The sequence below is a fragment of the Spea bombifrons genome, chromosome 8 (assembly GCF_027358695.1).
Source record: "Spea bombifrons isolate aSpeBom1 chromosome 8, aSpeBom1.2.pri, whole genome shotgun sequence".
NCBI classification, from domain to species: domain Eukaryota; kingdom Metazoa; phylum Chordata; class Amphibia; order Anura; family Pelobatidae; genus Spea; species Spea bombifrons.
Window position 1 is genome coordinate 15483248 of NC_071094.1, and position 25815 is coordinate 15509062.

Consider the following 25815-nt stretch of genomic DNA (forward strand, 5'->3'; position numbering starts at 1 on the left):
GGTCACTATTTTTCTCTCTATATACCTTCTTTCAGACTGTCCTTCATCACTTTGTTTTTTCACAGGATGAGTAGGTGCAGGCGGGGGTGGATGAACCGCAATTGCTTGAGGACCCTGTAGTGTGATCCTCATAGGACCCCTGTTGTCCTATCGATGCAGGTCTCATGTTGGCCTTCTGATTCTGTCACGCACAGCGTAGAATAGGACCTGTAATCAGGTAGAACAGCCAGAAGCCAGAAGCCAGAAGTCAGGATCGTTGCAGGGTAAGCCGAGGTCAGGAAGCCAGAATTCAGAATCGTCGTGAGGGAAGCCAGAGTCAAACGCCAAGAAAACAGGAACAAGCCGAGTCGGTAACAGGAAATCACACGGGAACGCTAACTGAGGAGTAGACACTATACAAGATAGGTACGACCATCAGAAGGCAAGGCTGGAAGGTTTCTGAGGCTCTTAAATAGGCAGGGGAAGGTTAGGCACCAATTAACGTTTTCCTGCCAAAAGTTCAAAGTGCCGTTACGTCACTTCCGGTCCGCGGCCATCTTGGGATTGGCGAGAACGTAAATTTCTAAAAGGAGCGGTAGTACCAGCTGGCGCCACTAGGTGGCGTGCAGAGGAACGTGTCCATGCGGCAGGTCCAGACCTGGCTCCAGTAGGTGGCGGCTGCCTTGTGGAGTTGCGAGGTCTTCCCGGTCCTCGCGGCAGCGGAAGCTGTCTCGCGGAGGCGGGAGGTCTCCCTCTCCTCCACGGCGGTTGCGGCTGCTGCGGCAAGGCGGGAGGTCTCCCCCTTCTCCCTGGCGGCTGAGGCTGCTGTGCCGAGGCGGGGGGTCTCCCTCTTCTCCGCGGCGGTTGTGGCTGCTGCGGCAAGGCGGGGGGTCTCCCTCTTCTCCGTGGCGGCTGCCGGTCCGAGGACCCGGAGGCACCGGCAGCCAGGTATGTGACAGTGATATCACCATCAGAGGAACCATCCAGTTCCAGCAAAATGTAAAAAAAAAAGTCCAAAAAGAATAAAAGAAATAAAATGAAAAAGTTTAATATTATGAGCAAGTGCTAAAATTAGCGCTGTATCTTCCCAAAAATCTTGACATGGAAATAAAAGCATTTCAAATACCCAAGGGGTGTCTAATTTAAAAAAAATAATAGAATGGTTTGATATCGTAAATTGGAAGGAAACTTTGGCAAAGGCTGGTGGTAGAATCTTATGCATGGAAAGGGTTAAAATACTAGCATTTAAAATACCTTGGGGTGTCTAGTTTTCAAAGATATATGGCTTGATGGGGTAAATTGAACTGACCAGGTTCAACGATGTCCAAAATAGGACATGGGGGCAGAAGGACCGCATGTCAAAGTTACAAGTTAAGAAATGCACACTTAAAACACAAAAAAAGAAAATACAAACCACTGGTGTAAATAAATAAGTAATACTTTCCCTAATTAAGCAGCAGCACCCAAATAAGCGTTCCTCCAACACTTAATAATCTACACACCTCTTCCAAATGGGGCGCACATCCACATAGGGGAAAAAGATTTTCGACAAAAAATAGTGTGACTCTGTATGCAAATGAGGCTTAGCAGTATTGCAAGTAAGTAGTGCACTCACATTTCCAAGGACATAAATGCGTTCATCCTAAAATATTCTTTAATTCTTCATAGCTAAAAAATATAAAAACACAGCAGCAATGGCACAGTATCACTCGGTAATGTGGATAAGGTAAAATATTGCACATACAACAGACGAAATGTACAAAAGCGTGTACAAGGTAATCAGCTTTAAACCAGACACAGGAAAGTCCACCGTCCAGCAGCAGGAACTTCCCAATATCTCTCTCTCTCTCTCTCTCTCTCAACGCGTTTCACCGGACAACCGGCTTCCTCAGGAGATGAATCAGGATTTTCTTTTGCAGCTTGCCCAAAGATATAACATAGACCACCTTCCTTATGACTCAACAAATCATATGTGGATGTGCGCCCCATTTGGAAGAGTTGTGAAGAAATGCACACTTCCCAAATGTCAGTGGCGGAACTACCGGGGTTGCAGGGATCGCGACTGCGACTGGGCCCTGGAGTTCTGCCTGTCAGGGTTGCCCAAGGGGTGCCGAGCAGTGATTTTCAGCAACCGCTGCGGCGCCCTTCTGTCTCCTCTGCCGCCGTCTGCCTCAGCGCTGCCCATAGTGGGAATTACTGGCAAGGGAGATTGTTAAAGCACACCGAGCAGACGTGCCAGCAGCGGAGGTTGTTTATGCACATTGCCGCAGCCGGTGAACGTCTGCACGATGCGCTTAAATAATCTCCCGTGCCGGCACTCCCCCTGTGGAAAGTGCCGGCAGGGGAGGCTGTCTGAGCGTATCAGAGAGTAGGATGCAGGTCCCCTGCACCGCTGCGGGGGATCTGTATCCTAACCCTACTGCCTGCCCGGCTCCCGGAACTGCATGCCCCGGGCGTCGGCCGCTAGACCCCGAATATAGGCCTATATTCGGGCCAATACGGTATATGTATATATATATATATATATATATATATATATATATATATATGTATATATATAAATACTATATTATTTTTTACCAGCATACCAGCATTTGAAATACCCTGGGGTGCATTGGCCAACTTCAAAGATGTCCCAAATACCACATGAGGCAGATTGACCAGATTTCAGTTTTAGCAAAACGCTATTTGTAATTATTGCCCAATAACTTGCAGAAAAAAAGCAAAAAAGCATATAACCATTGGGTATTTTCTAAGGACAAATAGTAGAATCTAGTTAGCAGTTTTTTTATTTGTTTTTCCAGATGAGTAAAAGATTTTTCAAATAAAAGTGAGAAAAAGTCCTTTTCAATCACCATATTTTATCATTTTTCCATAGTAAATTAGATGATAAAATAATGGTATCTAAAGAAAGCCCTGCTTGTCCTGAAAAAAAACCAATATATAATGCGTGTGGGTGCACAAAATGAGAAAGAAGAAAATTACAGCTAAACAGCAACACTGAAAAATGTTAAAAGAGCCTTTGTCTCAAAGTGTACTACGAGTAAGAAACAGTCTTGTCTTAAGGGGTCAATAATAGGCCTTAACTCAGGCCTTAACTCAAGTCTAACATAGACATATCCCTCCCCTGATCTGTCCTTTTTATATATTTTATAACGTCAGTGTATTTTGGACGATTTTCATAACTGGGCAGTAAGTTACATTGTAGATAAAGCTTATCTACATTCACCACAAGACAAGCTACGCACCCTCATACACAACAGACTGTGATGCACCGTGGGTTCTGGGACCTTACTCTCAGAACCAGCATTTACCCCTTCACCAATTTGAGCTACAGTAGCTTGTCTGTCAGATTTTACCACATGGGCCATCCTTTACCCTCGATGTGCATCAATGAGACTTGGCCGCCCATGACCCTGTCGCCAGTTCACTGCTTATTCTTCCCTGACCACTGACCACGGCAGATCGGGAACACCCTACAAAAGCTGCAGTTTTGGAGATGTTCTGACCCAGTCGTCTAGCCATCACAATTTGGCCCTTGTCAAAGTCGGTCCTTACACTTTCCCACCTCTACAAGGTAAGTGAACTACGAAGGGGAAGAGAGGGGGTAGATAGTGAGAAAGGGGGTAGATAGTGAGAAAAGGGGTAGTAAGAATATTCAAATAAACAAAGAGTGAGAGTGAGTGACAGAATGAAAGAATGAATGCATTAATGGATATTTGATTTGATAATGATTTGTGTGAAAGAGACCATTTATACCCTCAGTGCTGAGTTTACATGTGATTTCCAGTTGATCTATACCTGCAATGCTGTTTCCATACATTATTATTGTATACCTGCAAATACAGGATTTGTTTGTCTAATTCTGTTTATTTGATCTATACCTTCAGTGCTGAGTTCACATGTGAATTTCAATTGATCTATACATGCAAAACTATGTTTGTGTATTAATGTTGATCTATACCTGCTATGCTATGTTTCCATACATTATTTATGTATACCTGCATTTATAGGGTTTGTATGTCTTATTCAGTTGATCTATACATGCAAGTGCTATTTTATGCCTTGTTTATTTGATCTATACCTGAACTACAAGGAGTAAGTAAAAAAGAGGTGTCACGGCTAGCTGTCGGATAACTGGACACATAGGGTGTGGGTGTGCAAGGGTTAATTATACCAGCCCATTTGGCTGGTATAATTAAACACACCACAAAAACGCTGCCACCACCAAGTTATATTTTAAGGTGACTACAGCTTATGGACGCTTCGGTAACGCCCAGTACTACACTGAACCGATCAAAAATGTATAAAACCCAATTTGAGTAAACAATAAAGTAAAGTGGTTTATTCCAGCTTACTCGGAAGGTAGAGTTCGGTTAGAGCACAGAGACGGAAACTGGATTAATATATAGTTTAATCTGACGAATGTCACAGTGCTCATGTACAAAAATATGAACAAAGGTGATAACAATTTAGACACACAGTATATAACACAGTTTGTAATCTTATGTTCTTCATTGTGTGTCCCTGAGTGGCAGAAATAAAATGTGGTCACCCTACTGAGAGGTGCCATAATAACATGATTATCAGTTCACCTGTCAGTAGTCATAATGTTATGGCTGATCGATGTATATTATATATATTATCTTTGTCAACGTGTTTGTATGTATTTTGTTCTGGGAAATGTTGATCATGGTATATGACTCATGCAAGCAGCTCCAATTATGATCTACAGAACCAGACGAGCATGTAGCAGATTGACCTGAACTCTATCAGATTAATATTAACAATTTGTTATGTCCAAGTTTGTTCTGTTGCCTGAGTCTAATTTTGTGATCTCTTGTGCAGATAATTGAAAAATGGTAAGAAGTCTGAATTAATGTCTTTCATAGAAGTAAAATGTAATTTATGTAAGTACATGTGTAATAGAAGGATGGTGCTTTTTTGTATTCTTTTTTTCATCAGAAACATCATATTCTGCCCCTTCAATGCTGCAAGAATTAGAGATAAGGAATTTAACCTAGTAATTTATAAAAGTGGAATAATACAGAAAAGTGTAGTATACCTAATTCTCATGTTTGCAAGTGCTAATCAAAATAAATAAAAAAAAGTGATAAACTTATACAACACTTCCCTAATGACCGGAGCAGCCCAAAAGACACTCTTCCTCAGGGTGTAAATATACAGATGAACAAATGGTTGGGGCGCAGGTACATGTAAGGGAAAAGTAAAATATAGTGTAAAGAGTATAAATGCTAATTTAAGTGATGTTGTGGTTACACTCACAAACGGATAAGATGCTTCAAGCCCATCAAAGTATGTTGAAAAAGTGTCTTTAATAAGTCTTCACATAGAATCTATAAAAACAAAACTGAAAATAGTGAAGTATCTTCAATAAATAAGAATGATAAAGCCTGCACCGTATAGGGCAGGGTGACATGAAGGTGTGGGGACTGAGGGAAAGTTTCATGAAATAATGAAAGGGTTAAAGCACGGTTATATAAAAAAAAAAAAATGTGTTATATAACTTAAAAAAGTTGTTGCGTCTGCGCTAGCGCTTGCCGCCTTTTTCAGGTGTCTCGTGCTGGCTCGTGAAGGTCTCGCGCTGCGCTTAGATAGGCTGCGCTTGCCTCGCGCTGCGCTAAGGGCGGGAAGTCTAGCTATATAAGGGGAGTCCCTGAGGTGTTTGTTTTACTTACCTGGTGTAACGCCTAGCCGATACTGCACTGTCCTTGAGACTGGTGAGCAGTGGCAAAGCGTTGCGTTGAAAATGGACGAGCTGATGAAGATGCTTCAGGTCCGGGTAGCCGAGAAGGGTGAAGATTGGCTTCGCGGATGTCTTCTAGCTGCTTCATCTTCGGACGATCTTCAAGTTGATCCTAGCTGTGCCGGAGGAGATTGCGGAGGTGGAGCCGGAGGCGGTTTATATATCGGAGGATATCCCGCTAGAGGGCGCTTCATCGCGGCGAGCGGTATCAGGTGACCGGGTCTCTGTTAGGTCGGATAGACGTGTCAGACCCGGAAGAAGATCTCAGGATGCCGGTCAAAAGAAGAAAAGACCCACTTCTCGGGTGAAGGATTCTTCTAAAAGGTCCAAAACGCTGCATGATCCTGAGGAGGGATGCAGCCATCATTTTGCTTCTAGGGGCAGGCAGCTCATGCAGGCTGATCCGAAATCGGCTCAGCTGCATGATGAAGAAAGAAGAGAGCAGGCATCTGAGGTCAGAGCTGAGGCAGCTAAGGGTGAGTGTGCCGGTTTAGCTGTTAATACTTTGAATGAAGCGGTGGTTGCTTTAATTGACATTTTGAAAAAGGTGCAGGAGACCAGTCCAGCTCAGGCCTGGGTCTCTGAAAGTAATAAGTCTTTACGTGCTAATGTGGTTAATGAGTCGTGTATGAAGGAGGTAATGTCCTGTGAGGTTTCACCCCTTGGTTTTCATTTGAACAAGACAGTTAAAGAAAAGATTTGGAACAATGAATATTTGGATATTTTGTCACTGCTACCTGCCTCCAAAGAATTTCTTATTAAAAATGACAACGATGATGAAAGACGTAGACCGGTTGTCTGGTCTTTTAATAACTGGTTACAGTCTTTTTGTATACTAGCCAGTGTGTATTGTGAAAAACAGCATCTGGATACTGTGCTAGAAGCTTATAAAAACTTTGGTGGCCTTGCTTGGTTTTATGATGATGAGACCTTTAGACAAAAAATGTCAGTTCATAAAAATTTAAAGTGGGGAATGAGAGATGTGGGATCGTGGGTCAGCATCATGTTACCCCAGAAACATTCCAATACTCTCAGCCCTATTGGTAATGTAACGTTGCATCCTAGACAGAAAGGTGTTTGTTGGGCGTTTAATGAGAACCAGTGTAAATGGCCTAACACTTGTAAATTTATGCATGAGTGTACGGTTTGTGCTGGAAATCATCCAGCTTTTCGTTGCTTTCGAAAAAAAATTCAGAATACCGGAAGGGATATGTCAAAAAGCAGTGACTCCAGTGAAGCCAGCAAGTCTGCTTCCATTTTTAAAGCGGTACCCAAACAAGCAGATGGCTGATTTATTACAAAGTGTTTTTTTGGACGGTTTCAGGATTCCTATTTATGATAAGAAAGGTTTTGTTGGGGTTGACAATTTAAAATCTGTGCAAGATAATGAGGAGGTGGTTAAGGCTAAGATTGAGAAAGAATTGCTGTTGGGGAGGATAGCTGGACCTTTTATGGAACCGCCATTTGAATGTTTTCGTTTGTCCTCATTAGGTTTGGTGCCTAAAAAAGAGCCTGGGTCTTTTCGCTTGATCCATCATTTGTCTTTCCCCTATGGGGGTTCATTGAATGATGAGATTGTAAAAGATGAATTTTCGGTGCATTATGCATCTTTTGATGACGCCCTTAAGTGGGTGAGAGCTTTGGGTAAGGATGCATTGCTGGCTAAAGTCGACATTGAGGCGGCTTTTCGGCTTTTACCCATTCATCTGGAGTGTTTTTCATCGTTAGGATTTCAATTTAGGAGTTTATTTTATTTTGATAAGTGTTTGCCTATGGGCTGTTCGGTTTCGTGTTTTTATTTTGAAGCTTTTTCTTCCTTTTTAGAGTGGGTTTTGAAGGATATTTCAGGTTTTGTGTCTATTGTACATTATTTAGATGATTTTTTGTTTATGGGAAAAGCAGGTTCAAATGATTGTTTACGGATGCTGGAGGCTTTTTTGAGTTTAACAAACGAATTTGGAGTACCCTTGGCTAACGAGAAAACAGTTTTTCCTACTACTCAGTTACAGTTTTTAGGCATAGTCATAGATACCAATAATATGTGTTTTAAGTTGCCAGAGGATAAGATTAATAAATTGAGGTTCTTTATTAAGAAAGCTTTAGGTTGTAATAAGTTAAAGGTTAAGGAGTTTCAGTCACTTTTGGGTATGTTTAATTTCGCAGCAAGAGTTATGCCAATGGGCAGGGTTTTTTCTAGGCATATTGCTCGGGCAATAGCAGGAATGAAGATACCATATCATAGGGTTCGATTAACTAAGCAAATTAAAGAAGATTTAAGAGTGTGGGATTTATTTTTGAGTGACTTTAATGGGTCAACTATTTGGCAGGAGGAATTTATTGATAACCATTCTATGGAGTTTTTTACCGATGCCGCGGGAGCAACGGGTTTCGGTATATTTTGGAAGGGAAAATGGGCTTCTGCGAAATGGCCTAATTCATGGATAAAGGAGGGTTGGGTTAAAAATATGGTTCTTTTAGAGTTTTTCCCGGTTGTAGTTGCATTTGAGTTATGGTATAGGGACTGGGTTAATAAGAGAATTTTACTTAACTGTGATAATATGGATGTGGTGTGGGTGATTAACACTCTGAATGCAAAATCAATTCCGGTGATAAATTTGTTGAGACGTTTGGTTTTTGTATGTTTAAAAGGTAATATCTGGCTTAAGGCTAAACATATTCCGGGAAGCAAGAATGTTTTGGCTGATGCTTTGTCCCGCTTTAACTTTAAGCTTTTCAGATCGTTGGCTCCGGAGGCAGAAAAAGAGGGGACGGTAGTCCCAGAATGCGTGTGGGAGTTGACTTCGCCCAGCTGAGGGAGCTATTGTCAAAATCTGTGTCAAAAAGCACTTGGGAATTTTATTCCAAGGCTTGGAAGGCTTGGAATGTGTTTACTCAAGAAAATTGTTTAGATATGTTTGAGGGTAGAATTAATAGTGCGTTAGCTTTTGTTATCAGTTTGATAGATAAGGGTTTGGCAAGATCGAGTATTGATAGGTATTTAGTTGGTATTGCCTTTTTCTTTAAATTGGCCGGGAAACAGTATTCATTCAAGGATTTTTTGATACGGCAGGTGCTGAAGGGTTATAACAATGGGTTGAAAATTCCAGATGATAGGAAACCTCTTTCATCAGTTGTTTTAAGGAATTTAATAGGTGTTTTAGATAAAGTTTGTTGGGACAGTTTTGAATGTTTGTTGTTTAGAACAGCATTTGTAGTAGCTTTGTTCGGAGCTTTTCGTGTGAGTGAGTTAGTGGCAAATAACAAGAAAGGTGGTTCAGGTTTGCAAGTTAATGATGTTACTTGTGACCAGGTTTTGTGATTGTTTATTAGATCTTCAAAGACGGATAGGGATAAGAAAGGTTGTTGGGTAAGGCTGAATAGGTTGAATGGTTCAGATATTTGTCTGGTTTTGGCAGCAGAAGAGTTTAATGCGGTTCGTCCTGGGGTTAAAGGAAATTGGTTGGTCCATCAATCGGGCTTACCTGTTACGAGATTTCAGTTTCAAAGGGTTTTGAGTTTAGGATTGCGTGAGTTAGGTTTGAGTGATGAAAGATATACTACGCATTCATTTCGGATTGGTGCTGCTACAGAGGCAGCATTATTGGGTCTTGATGAATCTGTGATTAAAAGATTGGGTAGATGGAGTTCTGAGCGTTTTAAAATATATATTAGGCCACATCTTTTGTAAGAATGTTATGTTTATATGTTGGGTTAATTGTAATTTTTTGCAGGTCATCGGAAGTTCATAGTCTGGATTGTCAGCCATTCTTTCGTTTTTTGGTCGCAGAGACGAGCGGCCTTAAGAAGTTATGGCGAAAATTTAGGGTTTGATAAGGATGATGTAGCTATCTATTGGGTGGGCATAAGGGGTTTAAGGGTTGATCATTTAAAGGATTGTTTAGATGAATGTGTAACTCGCTTGCCGTGGCCTAATGCCATTATTATTCATTGCGGGGGTAATGATTTAGGTAAAATGAAATCTTTAGAGTTGATTATATTTTGTAAGGAGTTAATTTTATGTTTAAAAGGATGTTTTAATAATGTATTATTTATATGGTCTGAAATCATTCCTCGCCTTCTGTGGCTGCAGAGGCCAGATTTTCGGGCGCAGGAAAGAGTTAGGAGGAAGTTTAACAGAGCTATGGAAAAATTTATGATCTTAGAAGGAGGGTTTTCATTCAGACATAGAGAGTTGGAAGGTGGGAGTTTCGGTTTGTACAGACAGGGATGGTATTCATCTGTCTGACATTGGATGTGACATTTTTAATGTTGATGTTCAGTGCATGGTTGAACAGGCCGTGGTTTTGTGGGAAGGGGCCTCAAATGGTTTTTTATAAAAAAAAAAAAACAAAAAAAAACATTTGAGGCGGTTGGGGTGAATTGATAATTGTTAGTTTGACCAGCTGGCTTATAGGGCGGTTGGCAAGGTGATATGTTTAAGATGTGCTCTGGGGCTTATGCCAAGAGTTAAGTTTTTGGGTTATCAGTTATAAAGTGCAAGTTATGAGTGAAGTATTTGTATGTCTTGTAAACTAAATAAAAGTCCACGGCCTGATTCATCCAAATTGCTTGTTGCGTTTTTATTATTAGGATTTTAAAATACAAAGGTTATTGTTGGTTTTTATGCGTATGGTAACATGTCCCCTACAACTTCATGCACTCACAGTTTGTCCATGCACAAAGTGCATATAAAAGCGTCCACCGGAACTCAATCGAAGGAGTGTCCCGTGTGATCCTTCTGACGCGTTTCGCCTGTGAAGAACCACGTCTGATCTTCACTGTTATTATTATTATTATTATATTTATGTGTACCCTGTTTGAATGTGGCTGCAGCTCCGGCCTTCAAAGAGACGATCCTATAATCTGGCTGGGGCTCTTAATCAGCCAGCACAGCCCTGTCTGTCCAGACGGCACCCGCACTACAGGGGGGGTAACACAGGTGGGGGAACCCATTGTATCCCTTAATCCCCTCACCTGATATATCCCCTGTATACCGATGGGATTTGTGAGGGGATGTGGCTGATGGGATTTGTGATGGGATGTGGCTGATAGGATTGGGGGTTGGGTTCGGTGCACAGTGAATGCAGATTGTATATAAGTTCTGTGTGTTTGTAATAAAGAGAGTTCTGTTTTAACCTCAAAGCATGAAGTCCTGTCTCATGATTGAGGGAAGTGCTGGTCTGTGACTGCTTTCTTCGGACAGCCACAGCGTGTCCGCTTACTGGGAGAGGGAAGGAGCTGACGGGCGGATGTGTCCAGTCTGGGGCACAGGACAATCCGTCACATCGCCAAGTCGGCTTCCTCAAGGGAAGTAAATTCGATCGGTACCGTCAGAAGGATCACACGGGACACTCCTTCGATCGAGTTCTGGTGGACTTTTAATCTAACGCTTTTATATGCACTTTGTGCATGGACAAACTGTGCATTCTTATTAGCCACAATTGCTTTTATTGAAGATACTGCACTATTTTCAGTTTTGTTTTTATAGATTCTATGTGAAGACTTATTAAAGACACTTTTTCAACATACTTTGATGGGCTTGAAGCATCTTATCCGTTTGTGAGTGTAACCACAACATCACTTAAATTAGCATTTATACTCTTTACACTATATTTTACTTTTCCCTTACATGTACCTGCGCCCCAACCATTTGTTCAGCTAATTTACAAAAGTGAAAGATATCTAACAATGTAAGATGTATAAAAGTATTTCAATCATACAAGCAGTAGAATTACAATACAGTTTATGTCTATTCAGAAGTATTCTGACTGACAAAGAAAAGTTCCAACACATAGCATGGGGCTTTGACCAATGGCATACACTGACAATGTATATAATACTAAATGTTTAATTCTCTCCCACAGGACAGATTCACTTCTGGCGACCCACTTTGAAACTGTAGATGACCTACTCTCCTCATTTGGGCCAGTACGGGACTGCTCTTTTGGTAATGGTGGTTGTTCAAGAAATTACAAATGTGTTTCAGAGCGAAAGATAGACTCCACAGGATGTGTGGTAAGTTAGTGCTATAGGCTTATTCTCATAATTATAGCATTTATTGCCATTGGAGAGGTATAATACACAACATTTTGACTTGATACCTGCTGTGCTTACTTTTTACATGAGGTTCTGCTGGATTGAAGTTGGGAATCTGAGTAAGCAGTCTGGACCACTTTCATCTTAGCTACCAGGATGCCGACTTGATTGTTAGACCTCAAACTTCTGTTATTACTTTCTGCCCTGACACATCTGTTGGCACATCTGTGTATCGTTTGCTATCATAGGCTTACAAATACTTGGTGGCTCACAGCTTTCATTACTAGAGCCTTGTTTCCCAGCACCTTGTGCATGAGTTCCTGATAAATTTGTCTTCATCTGGTTTTTACCCTCAGTTTGGACATGCGTACTTATCTTGCACATTGGTATCTGTCATTTGTTTGTTTATTATCTGGTTTTAGACCCTGGCCTGGATTATTTTTGTGTGTGACTTTGGTACTGTGTTTGGGTCCCTTATTCCGTGTATGACCCTGGCTTTTACTGAGATTATATATTATTCTCTGCTCGATGACTGGGTGTAACAGTTTCCTATTAACACAAACATCCTGCTCAGAAGAACAGATGGCACAGATAAACTGAGGGCAAAGGTGGTACTGTAGAATATGTTGCTCAAAGACCTGTGGTTTGTAGTTACGCCCCTCATGTGGCATTTGGGCACATGAGCTCGACAACACAATAAATATATGTAGCTGGTATCCAAATATTTCTGTTGAAATATACTGCTGACAGGGAATCTTATACTAAATAGTCTTATAGGGTCTAAAAAGCAAAATTACAATAATAATTAGACTTAGGCACCAGGGGGCTCTTCGTGTTCGTCTTCGTGCTCGTCTTCGGGGAAAAAAAAACCTTCGTATTCCGCGAATATTCGCCCGTTCCTGTTGTTTCCCTCCCGGTTGCCTAGCAGGGGTTAATACGGGGTTAACAACACATCGGAGCAGCAGGAGCTGCCGTGAAGGTACGTGTGTGTAACTCTATTGGTCGTTTCGGCAGGGGGCTGGTCTGGCATCAACGAGTGAATTGCAGAACGCACTTCATTCGTTGATGGCAGGCCAGCCCCCTGCCGAAACGACCAATAGAGTTGCACACACGTACTGAGGTGTACTGTACACAAAATGACCTAGTGACAAATGCTCCAAGGAACTTGGCCTCCGTCATACACAATCACACATCCATAGATGTTTAATAAAAGAATAGGGATTATTTTACATTTTTAAATTGATTTTGGACCACTTGTAATACATGCCTAACATTTGCTACCTATTTACAATGGCATACTTTGCAACAACCAAACTTTTACTGGACAGGACTGGAAAAAAGAAGGGCTGTCCACCAAAATCTTGGGTGTGTTGGCAGGTATGCGGATGGAAAAATGTTGGACAAGAACTAAAAAATAGCTTAGGGTTAATGTACGGTTATGTTTAAGATTAGTAGCAGTGCACTGGTTTGGTTAAAGATGTATTATGTCTAAATAATAATTTAATTTTAATTTTAATGGGTTTTTTTAAAAAATTAGGGGTTTATTTAAATGTATTTTAAAGTTAGATTTATTATTTAGTACTTTATTTTGTTTATTTAATGTTTATACTAGTGCTACCTACTGAGCTATAACTACCAAGGTGTATTTGCATACCTAGTTTCGCTAAATTAGATGGGACAGGACTGGAAAAAAGCAGGACTGTCCCTGAAAAAGTTGGGTCTGTTGGCAGGTATGTGGATGGAAAAATGTTATAGGGTGAAGTGTGAGTTATATCGTTAATGCTAGTGAGTGTAGAAGTGAAGGCCAGGACAAATAACAAGAGGAAAGGTCCTTGTGATTTGTGCATTGTACGTGTATGTGTTATGTGTGTTATGTGTGTTGTCACTGTGTTATATGTGTTATGTGTGTTATGTGTTATGTCACTGTGTTATTTGTGTTATTGTGTGTGTTATGTTTGGTTGGTTGGTTGTGTATCAGAAGGAAAATAATGAAATGGAAATGGAAAAGGCGAATGAGTGGGCAATTGGCGACCCACTCACCTGTTTCACCCCAGAGCAAAGCATCCAAACACTGTCAGTCCTAGACGTTTGGCAGCGGACTTCCAGAGCTCAGACACAAGGCCCTAGCGTAAGATGGCCACTCCGGCGGAGGTAGCAGGAGTTGCCACACCGCAAACAGACGTAGCCAGGGGGGAGAAACTGCCCTTACCATTAGGGACATTTTGGGCATGACTCTAGCCAGGAAGCGAACTGACACCACCACCACCACCACCACCACCAGCAGCATTGAAAAATGGGAAAGGCGAATGAGTGGGCAATTGGCGATCCACTCACCTGTTTCACCCCAGGGCAAAGCACCCAAACACTGTCAGTCTTAGACGTTTGGCAGCAGACTTCCAGAGCTCAGACACTAGGCCCTAGCGTAAGCTGGCCACTCCAGCGGAGGTAGCAGGCGTTGCCACACCGCAGACAGAGGCAGCCAGGGGGGAGAAACTGCCCTTACCATTAGGGACATTTTGGGCATGACTCTAGCCAGGAAGCAAACTGGCACAGAAGAGACGCTGGCACCACCACCACCACCAGCAGCATTGAAAAATGGGAAAGGCGAATGAGTGGGCAATTGGCGACCCACTCACCTGTTTCACCCCAGAGCAAAGCATCCAAACACTGTCAGTCCTAGACGTTTGGCAGTGGACTTCCAGAGCTCAGACACAAGGCCCTAGCGTAAGCTGGCCACTCCGGCGGAGGTAGCAGGCGTTGCTACACCGCAGACAGAGGCAGCCAGGGGGGAGAAACTGCCCTTACCATTAGGGACATTTGAGGCATGACACTAGCCAGGAAGCGAACTGGCATTGAAGAGACGCTGGCACAACCAGCAGCAGCAGCAGCAGCATTGGGAAAGGCGAATGAGTGGGCAATTGGCGACCCGCTCAGCTGTTTCACCCCAGGGCAAAGCACCCAAACACTGTCAGTCTTAGACGTTTGGCAGCAGACTTCCAGAGCTCAGACACAAGGCCCTAGCGTAAGCTGGCCACTCCGGCGGAGGTAACAGGCGTTGCCACACCGCAGACAGAGGCAGCCAGGGGGGAGAAACTGCCCTTACCATTAGGGACATTTGAGGCAAGACACTAGCCAGGAAGCGAACTGGCAGAGAAGAGACGCTGGCACCACCACCACCAGCAGCAGCAGCAGCAGCATTGGGAAAGGCGAATGAGTGGGCAATTGACGACCCGCTCACCTGTTTCACCTCAGAGCAAAGCATCCAAACACTGTCAGTCCTAGACGTTTGGCAGCAGACTTCCAGAGCTCAGACACAAGGCCCTAGCGTAAGCTGGCTACACTGGCGGAGATAGCAGGCATTGCCACACCGCAGCAAGTGCAACCAGGGGGGAGAAACTGCCCTTACCATTAGGGACATTTAAGGCATGACACTAGCCAGGAAGCGATCTGGCAGAGAAGAGACGCTGGCACCACCACCAGCAGCAGCAGCAGCAGCAGCATTGGAAAAGGCGAATGAGTGGGCAATTGACGACCCGCTCACCTGTTTCAGCCCAGGGCAAAGCATCCGAACACTGTCAGTCCTTGGCGTTTGGGAGCGGACTTACAGAACTCAGACACTAAGCCCTAGCGTAAATTGGCTACACCGGCGGAGGTAGCAGGCATTGCCACACCGCAGCAAGTGCAACCAGGGGGAGAAACTACCCTCTCCATTAGGGACATTGAAGGCATGACACTAGCCAGGAAGCGAACTGGCAGAGAAGAGACGCTGGCACCACCATCAGCAGCAGCAGCAGCAGCATTGGAAAAGGCGAATGAGTGGGCAATTGACGACCCGCTCACCTGTTTCACCCCAGGGCAATGCATCCAAAGACTGTCAGTCCTTGGCGTTTTGGAGTAGACTTACAGAACTCAGACACTAGGCCCTAGCGTAAATTGGCTACACCGGCGGAGGTAGCAGGCATTGCCACACCACAGCAAGTGCAACCAGGGGGAGAAACTACCCTCTCCATTAGGGACATTTGAGGCATGATTTCAGCCAGGAAGCGAACTGGCAAAAGATGCTGGCACCACCACCAGCAGCAACGTTGGAAACGGAAAAAGGTGAATGAGTGGGCAATTGACGACCCGCTCACCTGTTTCACCCCAGGGCAAAGCATCCGAACACTGTCAGTCCATGGCGTTTGGGAGCGGACTTACAGAACTCAGACACTAGGCCCTAGCGTAAATTGGCTACACCGGCCACACACTCTTCTTTTCATCCCAGTAGCTAAGAGGATCAACATTAGGCGCAGAAAGAACTTCACAGAGGTAAAGTTTGACCATTTCAGCAGCACTACTCTCCTTTCTGCTGCTAGCTCTGTCAGATGGTCCAACTATACTCCCAAGTGCCTCTTCCCAAAACGCAGCTGCTCCACTCAGCTGTGTTGTGATGCTTGTGGCACTGCTGCTGATGCTGCTGCTAGGAGTAGCAGACCACATCACCTCTTCCTCCTCCTGCACCTCTCCCTCCTCGGACAGCATTCCCATTTTACGCTGCCAGTCACGCACCTTGTTGACCAATTGCTCCCGGTAGCTACTGAGAACATTAAATTTCAAAGCTAGCTTTCCCTTAATTCTTGTATCGCAAAGGCACGCTAGCATCATTTCGGGACTCTCTTCCATTCGTTTGCGAAGGTGTACTTTTAGCAGATCCTTCAGCTTCCTGACTATGGCTGCTACGTCAGGATGTAGAGTGCCACCTTGAACAGCCTCACGGTTTTCAAGGAACACATCCATCTTGCTGCCTAGATGGGAGAACACTGGGATTACCTGGGCCAGACTGGCAGTGTTTGAGCTTAAATTTTCTGTGGCATCCCTGAATGGTTTAAGGACTGCCACTAGCTGGGCGATCACTGTCCAATCCTCCCTATTCAATGGAGATGTAATCCCAATATTGTGCTCTGAGGTAAGATTATGGATTGCCCTCTGCTGCTCCAAAATCCTCTCCAGCATGTCTAACATGGAGTTCCACCGTGTACTGACATCCTGACGTAGGCAGTGTATGGGAAGACCTGACCTCTCTTGCTCTTCCCTCAAAAGTTGGCTAGCCTTAACACTATGGTGAAAGTGCCCAGCGATCTTTCTGCAGCGGGACAGAACTACTGCTGCCACATTAGTTCCTTCTGACATTGCTGCCTTCACTACAAGATGGATGATGTGGGCTGCACAGCGCACACCAACAATATGACCATCTCGCAACGCTTTCACCATATTGGCACCTCCGTCAGTTACCACAAAACCAGCTTCAACATTGGTGCCCGCCTCTGCTCCCACCCAAAGGCTAAACATTTTCCTCATTGCATGCAGAATATTTTGGGAAGTGTGCTTTTCATCCATCACTTCTGCATGGAGAAGGAAAGATCGGTAGCCTGCTGCAGCAGCTTCCTTAGACACACCGGGCTGCCACCAGTGTGCTGTCAAAGAAAGAAAGGCATGCTGGGCGCTAGGTCCACTCCACAAATCTGTAGTGAAATGAACATACTGACCAGCAGCCTTGGAAAGCTCCTCTTTCACTGCTGCAACACAGGACCGATACAATGAGGGGACAATGTTCCTGCTGAAAGTGGAACGTGACGGAACTGTATATTGTGGAGCCACAGCCGCCATCAATTGTTTGAAAGGCTCCCCTTCGATCATAGAGAAGGATGCCCCTCCAACAGCAATGAACTGACCAATCAGCCGCGTTACTTTATTGACCTGCTGTTTGGGCATTGACCTTTTGGATTGGAATGCCACAAATTGTTCCAGGGTGTGCTGGACATGCAGTGCTCCAACCTGCCTTGGTCTCTGGCTGCCAGCACTAGCTGCTGCTGCTGCTACTATTGGCTCAGAAGAAGAAGCTGTTGGGGTTTTTCAACGGCCACCAGCTATGCTGCCTGCACTAAGTTTTACTTCTGCATCTTTCCCCAATAGCACAGCGTTGTGTTGAGTGCTGAGGTGATGCTTCATGCTAGCACTGGTAAAATGGCCAGACACTTTCCCTCTGCTTATTAGCTTCCCACAATGTTTGCACTTTCCATAGCGCCATTCTTCAACATTTTAAAAGTGCTCCCAAATTGGGGTGCGCATAGCCTTGGAGTGTGCCTTGGGTGCTGCTCCTACTGCTCGGGGTGGATGAACAGAGGCAGAACTAGTGGTGGTGGGACTGGTGGTAACAGTACTGGCCATAGTGGGACTGCTAATTGCTTTAGCTTTAGATTTGCTAGGTTTTGCTGCTGCTGCTGGTGGTGGTGGTGATGGTGATGATCGTAGCGGAGAAGGTGGAGGCTCAGGGGAAAATTGTGCACTAGTCATTTGGACACTGCTCCCTGAGGAATCTGATTCCTGACCACTCATCTCCTCTACTTCCTCTGGCTCATAGTCTAGTTCTTCATTAGCCAGATCGAATGGAATTCCTGCTAGGCTGGAGCTAAGACTGATATCGTCGTGAGACTCGTGACTAGTAGTAGTGCGAGCAGGAAGAATAGACTCTGCACTTGGCCTCCACTTGGTTCCACTATGTGTAGCCCTCTCTCTAACTGTCTTTACAAAAATTTTGTAAGGACTTGGTGGCTTGCTAGAGGTACTAGGAGAACATGGCGTAGCGGTACCAGTGGGAACAGTAGGCGCAGCACTAGTGGTGGTAGAGGCGGTAGAGGTGGGGGTGGTGGTGGTGGTGGTTTTCCCTACAAAGGAATGAGATCGCTTTGGTTTGGGAACCCTCTGAGTCTTGCTGCTAATTTGGCTCTGCTTGGTACCTTGCATGCTGCTTGTGGATGGGGAAGATGCTGCTTGGGGCAAAAGGCACTTCTTTTTAGTCACTGGGCTGGTACTACTTGTGCTACCCTTTAACTTTGAACGTGCTTCTGGTGCTTTAGGCTTTCCGTAAAAAACCATAGAGCTTGTGGGCCTAGCCGCACTACTACTGCCTGCTTTTGGTGCCTTTCCTTTAGAAACATAGAAACATAGAAAGTGACGGCAGATAAGAGCCAGAAGGCCCATCCAGTCTGCCCAACCTCTGAGTACTCTCCTTTAGTACTTGCCCTTATCCTATATCTAGCTTGGCATTATGCCTATCCCATGCTTGCTTAAATGACTTTACTGTATTAACATCTACCACTTCCACTGGGAGGCTATTCCATGCGTCCACTACCCTTTCCGTAAAGTAATATTTTCTGATGTTACCATTAAACCTTTGCCCCTCTAGTTTATGCTTGTGTCCTCTTGTTGCGGTTTTATTTCTTCTTTTAAATAAACTTTCTTCCTTTACTTTGTTGATTCCCTTTAAGTATTTAAATGTTTCTATCATATCCCCCCTGTCCCGTCTTTTTTCCAGGCTATATAGGTTAAGATCCTTTAACCTGTCCTGGTAAGGTTTATTTTGTAATCCATAAACCATTTTAGTAGCCCTTCTCTGCACTTTCTCCAACATATCTATATCCTTCTGGAGATATGGTCTCCAGTACTGTACACAATACTCCAAGTGAGGTCTCACCAGTGATCTGTACAGCGGCATGAGCACTTCCCTCTTCCTACTGCTAATACCTCTCGCTATACAACCAAGCATTCTGCTAGCATTACCTGCTGCTCTACTGCATTGTCTACCTACCTTTAAATCCTCAGAAATAATTACCCCTAAATCCCTTTCCTCACACGTTGAGGTTAGGACAGTACCAAATAGTCTATACTCTGCCCTTGGGTTTTTATGCCCCAGGTGCATTACTTTGCATTTATCCACGTTAAATGCCAATTGCCACAGCTCTGACCATTTTTCCAGCTTACCTAGATCGTTTGCCATTTGGCTTCTTCCTCCAGGAACATCAACCCTGTTGCAAATTTTTGTGTCGTCGGCAAATAAACATACCTTTCCATCAACACCATCTGCAATATCACTAATGAAAATATTAAAGAGAATGGGTCCAAGTACAGATCCCTGAGGTATCCCACTGGTAACAAGACCTTGTTCTGAATATACGCCATTGACTACAACCCTCTGTTTTCTGTCACTCAGCCACTCCTTAATCCATTCAACAACATTGGGATCTAAACCCAGAGATTGCAGTTTATTTATAAGTCTTCTATGTGGGACTGAGTCAAAGGCCTTACTGAAATCCAGATACGCAATGTCTACTGCACCACCTTGATCAATTACTTTAGTCACCCAATCAAAAAAATCAATAAGATTTGTTTGGCAAGATCTTCCTGAGGAAAACCCATGTTGTTTTTGATCTTGAAAGCCATGTGACTTTACTTGATGATCCTTCAAGCAATGCTTCCCCAAATGATAAGCGAGAGCTTGGCCTACTTGGCCGACTAGACTGACGCAAAGGCTGCATCTTAGAACTGGTGGTGGTGCTGGTGGTGATGGTGGTGGTAGATGGAGCTTGTCCCTCCTTAGTCCCAAAAGGAGGATCCATTTCAAATTTTGTGTTGTGTGTGTAGTGTAGTGTAGTGTTTAAAAAACTCTGAAAAAAAAATAAAAAAAAAAAAGGAAAAACGAATTAAAGACAAAAAAATTTGAGGAAGTTCTCTTCAGTGCTACTGCTTAAAAGGTAAAACTATGCACTACTGCACTGTGCTGTTGTGTGCAATCTGCCAAAGTGCTAAAGTTATTTAAATTATTAACTCAAGATTAACTATTTATATAACTAGCAGTATTTTATTTTTAATTTGAATTTACACGGGCCTAAGAGCTTAGCCTACTACTATGGTAGCCTAAGGCTGTTTCCATTTGTTTTTTTTTTGCTAAAAACGCCCATAAAAACGCCAATAGCGCCACCTGGCGTTGTTTTAGTGGAAAAACGCAGCAGCCAGATGTTAGCTGTTCTTCAATAGGAAATCGCAAAATGCCATTTCCACTTGGCGTTTTTCTGTCTGGCGTTTTTTCAGTCCTCTTTGGCGTTTTTCTGCTTTTTTGGGCTCTTTGGCAGTTTTTCAAAATCGCAGCATGTTCACACTCTGGCGTTTTTTGCAAGGAAATCATGGCGTTTTTCTCCAATAGAAGTCTATGGGAGAGAAAAAACGCCATGAAAAAGCCATGTGGGTTTATTGTCTTGGCGTTTTTTATGGCGTTTTTTCCACAGTTACAATGCAGAGGATGGACCCAGTATCTGTGTGTCCTATGAGAAATAGGCTGAAAACAAACAGTTTCACACAAAACAAAGTCCTGGACTGGTTCATATTGAATTTTACACCATTTGGAACAAACATGCCATTACAAACAAACATACGCGACTGGATCCTGCGTGCCAAAAGCAACAGCAAACAATTTGCACCATCATTTGGGGCCAATCTTCCCAGAGGAGCAGACATTCGAAATAAAGCATGCCTTACAAACCACAGAAAAGAGACAAAAGGGTCTACCAAGTAAATGACATCAGGAGAGGGCAGATACTTGCCATTTATCCTAATCCCTTTTAGCTGGGTGAAACTTCTAACTTGTAAAGGCTGGAAAAACTGCCTAAGGTCAAAAAAAGCAATTTCCACAGAAAGGCTAAAACGCCAGAAAAAACTGCAGAAAAAACGCCAAAACGCAGGTAAATGCAGTGGCAGTTTTCTTGGCAGTTTTCCTGGCGTTTTTCATCAAGAAAAAAAACGCCGGACAAAAACCCAAGTGGAAACCTAGCCTAAAGCTATATTTCCTTACTATAAGTCTACCTCTAGGCAGACGCTAAGCTAAAGTGAGGTTAAATCAGATTCAGCATATGATTTATTAATTAATATTAAGTTATATAATATTAATAGATTAGAAATAATTTACTTATATATTATGTATTATAGATAGAAGAATATAGATTATGAATTAGAATTTAGAATTAGAATTATTTATATTATAGATTATGAATTAGAATTTATATTGTTACATATTATTTATAATATATTATAGATTAAGATTAAAGAAGATTAGAATTATACAGCTAGTAGCTTGAAGCTTTGCTTAGTACAGTTGTTGTCGTCACACAGTCAATTTTTCTTGAAAAGAAATTAGAAATAAAATGTCACAGCAAAACAGCTTCACTGCTTGCTGAACAAAAACACACAGCACTTATGCGGCTGCACTCACTAGCCCAACAAGTTCACTTCACTGATGGACTGAGGTGAGCAAAACACTAAGGGTACTTTTAATAAAATTGAAATAAAATGTAAAATAAATGAGAAAATCTTTGCAAAACAGTTAACGTCACTGCTTGCTGATCAAAAAAAAAAACACAGCACTGCGGCTGCACTCACTAGCCCAACAAGTTCACTTCACTGATGGACTGAGGTGAGCAAAACAAATGAAATAAAATGAAAGATTATTAATTAAGAAAAATTGACTTGGTCTCTTACTGTTGCTAAAACAAAGCACAAACTATAGAGCTGCAGCACCAGTACTAATAAGATTAGCTGAACTATACGCTAGTAGTAATTAATTAATATTATTACTTTTATTTATAGCTAATTTAATTAACTATTAAGATAAGAATTATAGAATTATTGATATTACTGATTTTAGATTAGACACAAGTAGATGTCTTGAATGTCTACAGTACACTCTACACTAGTATACTATTACTAACTATAACTGACAAATATATATATAATTTTATAATGTATTCAATTATTAATTATATTAATTAATATTACTGATTTTAGATTAGACACTAGTAGATGTCTTGAATGTCTACAGTACACTCTACACTAGTATACTATAGTATATATATATATGACTGACAAATATATATATATATATAATATTATAATGTACTATTAAATTATAGATTCTATTACATTATTATTTATAAATTCTATTTAATTTATTTAAGCAGGACAGGCAGTAGGCACTAGTGCCAGCCCAGGGCAAGGGCACCCCAGTGCCACTGAGGCACTGGGTGCACTGTCAACTCAACAGCACTTACACTACAGTTGATGACAAATTAAATAAAAAAAATGGGATATTGTAAAATACTTTACTGGTATATGAAAACATTTAAGCACACAGTACATATGAAGCAACAGGACTGAGTTCTGAGGGCCGCCATCTCAGAGTTTTTTGATATTCCGTTTTATTTGCTACATTTTGCATTACTAGCACTGGTCTCTGTGATGGGCTTTTCTATTTGTTTGCCAGGGGGAGGCTCATTCAATAGATCGTTTGGTTGGGGATCTGGAACGGTCTTATGAGGGGTCAAGTATCGGGCATACAGGCTATGTCCGCTGTTTATGTTGCTGCACTGGCCTTCCCTCCGTTGGTTGGCATGAGTTCCGTGTCTCAGGAGTCTTCCATGATTGGGTGTAGTTTAGAAGATGTCTCCTACGTTGGTTTGTCGAAGGTGGGGTGTGATTGAGAGCCTGCCTTTCATTTCTGGGTGAAAGAGGGGTTCGGGTGTTAGGAGGAGGGGGTGTTTTTTTTTTTTTTTTGCTGTTCGCCGCCGCTGTTCCTAGTGCTGGTTGTCTTAGTGGTGCCGGTGGGAGGTCGAGGGAGCTCTTTTCGCTCCGCAGCGTCTTCCCAATTTACCAGCGGACACCCTTGGTTTTTGTTTCCCTTTTCCTTCTCTTTCCCTGCTCCGCTCCCCCCTTTCCCTCCTCCCCTCCCCTCTCTTGTGACTGTCCGGTTCCCTCATTTTCTTGTTCCTCTAGGTGTCTGTTGGTTTTTTGCCTTCTTGGTGAGTGTGTAGCGGTTTTTGACTTCTTGTTCTTTTGTAGGGGGTTTCTTCCTGAGCATTATTGACATGGCCTATCAGCCTATGGATTTTGTTGTATCCTCCCTTAACGTGAACGGTCTCAACGTCCCAGAAAAACGGTCCACTTTATATCGGGATTTAATACATCATTGTGTGTCTGTAGCATTTATTCAGGAAACCCATTTTTCGGGGTGATTCTCACCCTGGTTTAGCTACTAGGGACTTTCCCATCACTTTTTATAGTTCTAATCCTCTATCAAAGTCGAAGGGGGTGGCCATATTGATTTCTCAGCATTTTCCGCTCTCTGAGGTTACTCAGAGGTTGTCTGACACGGAAGGGAGATTTATCTTTATCAAGGGGAGGGTGGGTGCAGTAATGTATACTTTTGCTAATGTCTATGTGTCCAATGTTAAGCAACATGTGTGGCTCACCAAGGCACTGCGGCACTTGTGTAATTTTCAGGAAGGGACCCTTGTGTTTGGTGGTGACCTTAACGTGGCTCTCGGCCCTAAGTTAGATTACTCTGCGGGTGTATCCCGGACCCCTACCCCAGTGACGCAACAGATACAGACCTTGCTGAAGGACGCACAGATAGTTGATTGCTGGAGAGCTTTACATCCCACAAACAGAGACTTTAGTTTCTTCTCTGTTCCACACAGGCAGTACTTCCATATTGATTATTATAACTTGTCGAGTTTGTCGCGTGCATACTATGGTTCCATTACTTGGTAGGATCACGCCCCTCTTATCCCCGTTGACTAGACCTACGCAGACTACGTGGCGTCTAACAGAATCGTTGCTGTCTGACCCTCAGATCGTGGACTCTGTAGACTCTGCCCTTAGGGACTATTTTCCCTCCAACTTGATGTCAGAGGTGCCCCTCCCTACGGTCTGGGAAGCACATAAGTGTGTGATTAGAGGTCTTCTGATCAAGCTGGGAGCTGAAAGGAAGAGGGTTCATGCTCAGAATTGAGTGATTTATATTCAAAGATAGGTGATTTAGAGAAATCGCAGCGAGATGATGATTTTTCTCAGCTGACTGCTCTCCGGGGTGAGCTGGCATCTATTCTTAACGATCAGGCTCAGAGACACTATACTAGGCTTAAAGCCCTTTTCCATTATCATGGGAACAAGCCCGGGAAGTTCCTGGCTCGGGAGTTACGTAAGCGATGCAAGCGTTCATATATATCCCTAAGATTAGAGATTCGGGGGGTGTTACACGTCATCTCCTGTCAGAGATTGCTAGGCGATTTGTTTCTTTTTATTCTGACCTTTATAACCGTTCCCTGACACAAGACTGTCCCCCGGGTTTGTCGGATCATAAATTGGTCATTGCCTATTACCTGTCCACACATCTGTCCCATAAACTGTCCCTCGAGGACTCGTTAGAAAACCCAATTTCACTTGAGGAACTTGAGCGGGCTTTGAAATTATTCAAAACTGGTAGATGCCCTGGGCCAGATGGGCTCTCACTAGCGTACTACAAGAAGTTTTTTTGACGTATTAGGAAACCATTTGATGGGAGTCTTCAATTCTATCCTGGAGGGGACTTCTTTCCATCCCCATACCCTGGAAGCCACAATTTTGGTGATTCCTAAGGACGGGCCCATTTCACTGTTAAATGTGGATCTGATGTTGTTTTCTATGGTTCTCGCTCTGTGAATAGGCCGGTTCCTTCCCAGGTTGATTCACCCGGATCAATCGGGTTTTGTCCCCGGACGGGAGTGGAGACAGGACACTCTTGACGGTTCACTGGATTAAACGCTGTGGGTCTAGGGCCATCCTCCTCTCGAAGGAAGCTGAAAAGGCCTTTGACCGGCTTGATTTGTCCTTTATGTTAGCTCTGCTCCGAGGTTTGGGGTTTGGTCCACACATGCTTAGTTGGGTGTCTGCCTTGTACTCCAAGTCTTCAACTAGGGTCCGAATTAATGGTGTCATTTGCGGACGATATGCTATTTGTGCTAACTAATCCTAGGGTGTTGCTACCAGTGTTATTGGAGGAATTTCAGGTCTATGGTCTAACCTGAAAATTAATTTGTCAAAGTCTGAGATTTTAAATGTTTCTCTTCCCCGGGCTGAGGTTGAGTCCCTAGCTTCATCTTTCCCCTTTCGATGGTGCACTCAGAACTAGAGACATCTGGGTATATGTCTGTGCTGCAAAAGCTCAAATCTGAGGGAGGTTTGGGGCTGCCGTGTGTTCGCACTTATTATCTCGCTTGTCACTTGCTGAGGACCCTGGAATGGAGTTACTCTCCGTCACAGAGGGAGGAGATAAGTCAGCTGGGGAACAGGCATGTAGCTGGGTCACAGTTACACGTGGTGGTAGAGGAGGAGGAAAGAGGAAAGGTTTA

At 43.3% G+C, this 25815-nt stretch overlaps 1 protein-coding gene across 1 annotated transcript in view; it reads left to right on the forward strand.

Moving 5' to 3' along the window:
- ASTN2 (astrotactin 2) overlaps positions 1 to 25815 on the forward strand; it is a 715352-nt gene that overhangs the window by 185997 nt on the left and 503540 nt on the right. Inside the window, exon 9 of the mRNA XM_053473898.1 lies at positions 11611 to 11761. Within this exon, the coding sequence (XP_053329873.1) occupies positions 11611 to 11761 (151 nt within the window). The remainder of the gene's footprint in view (positions 1 to 11610; positions 11762 to 25815) is intronic.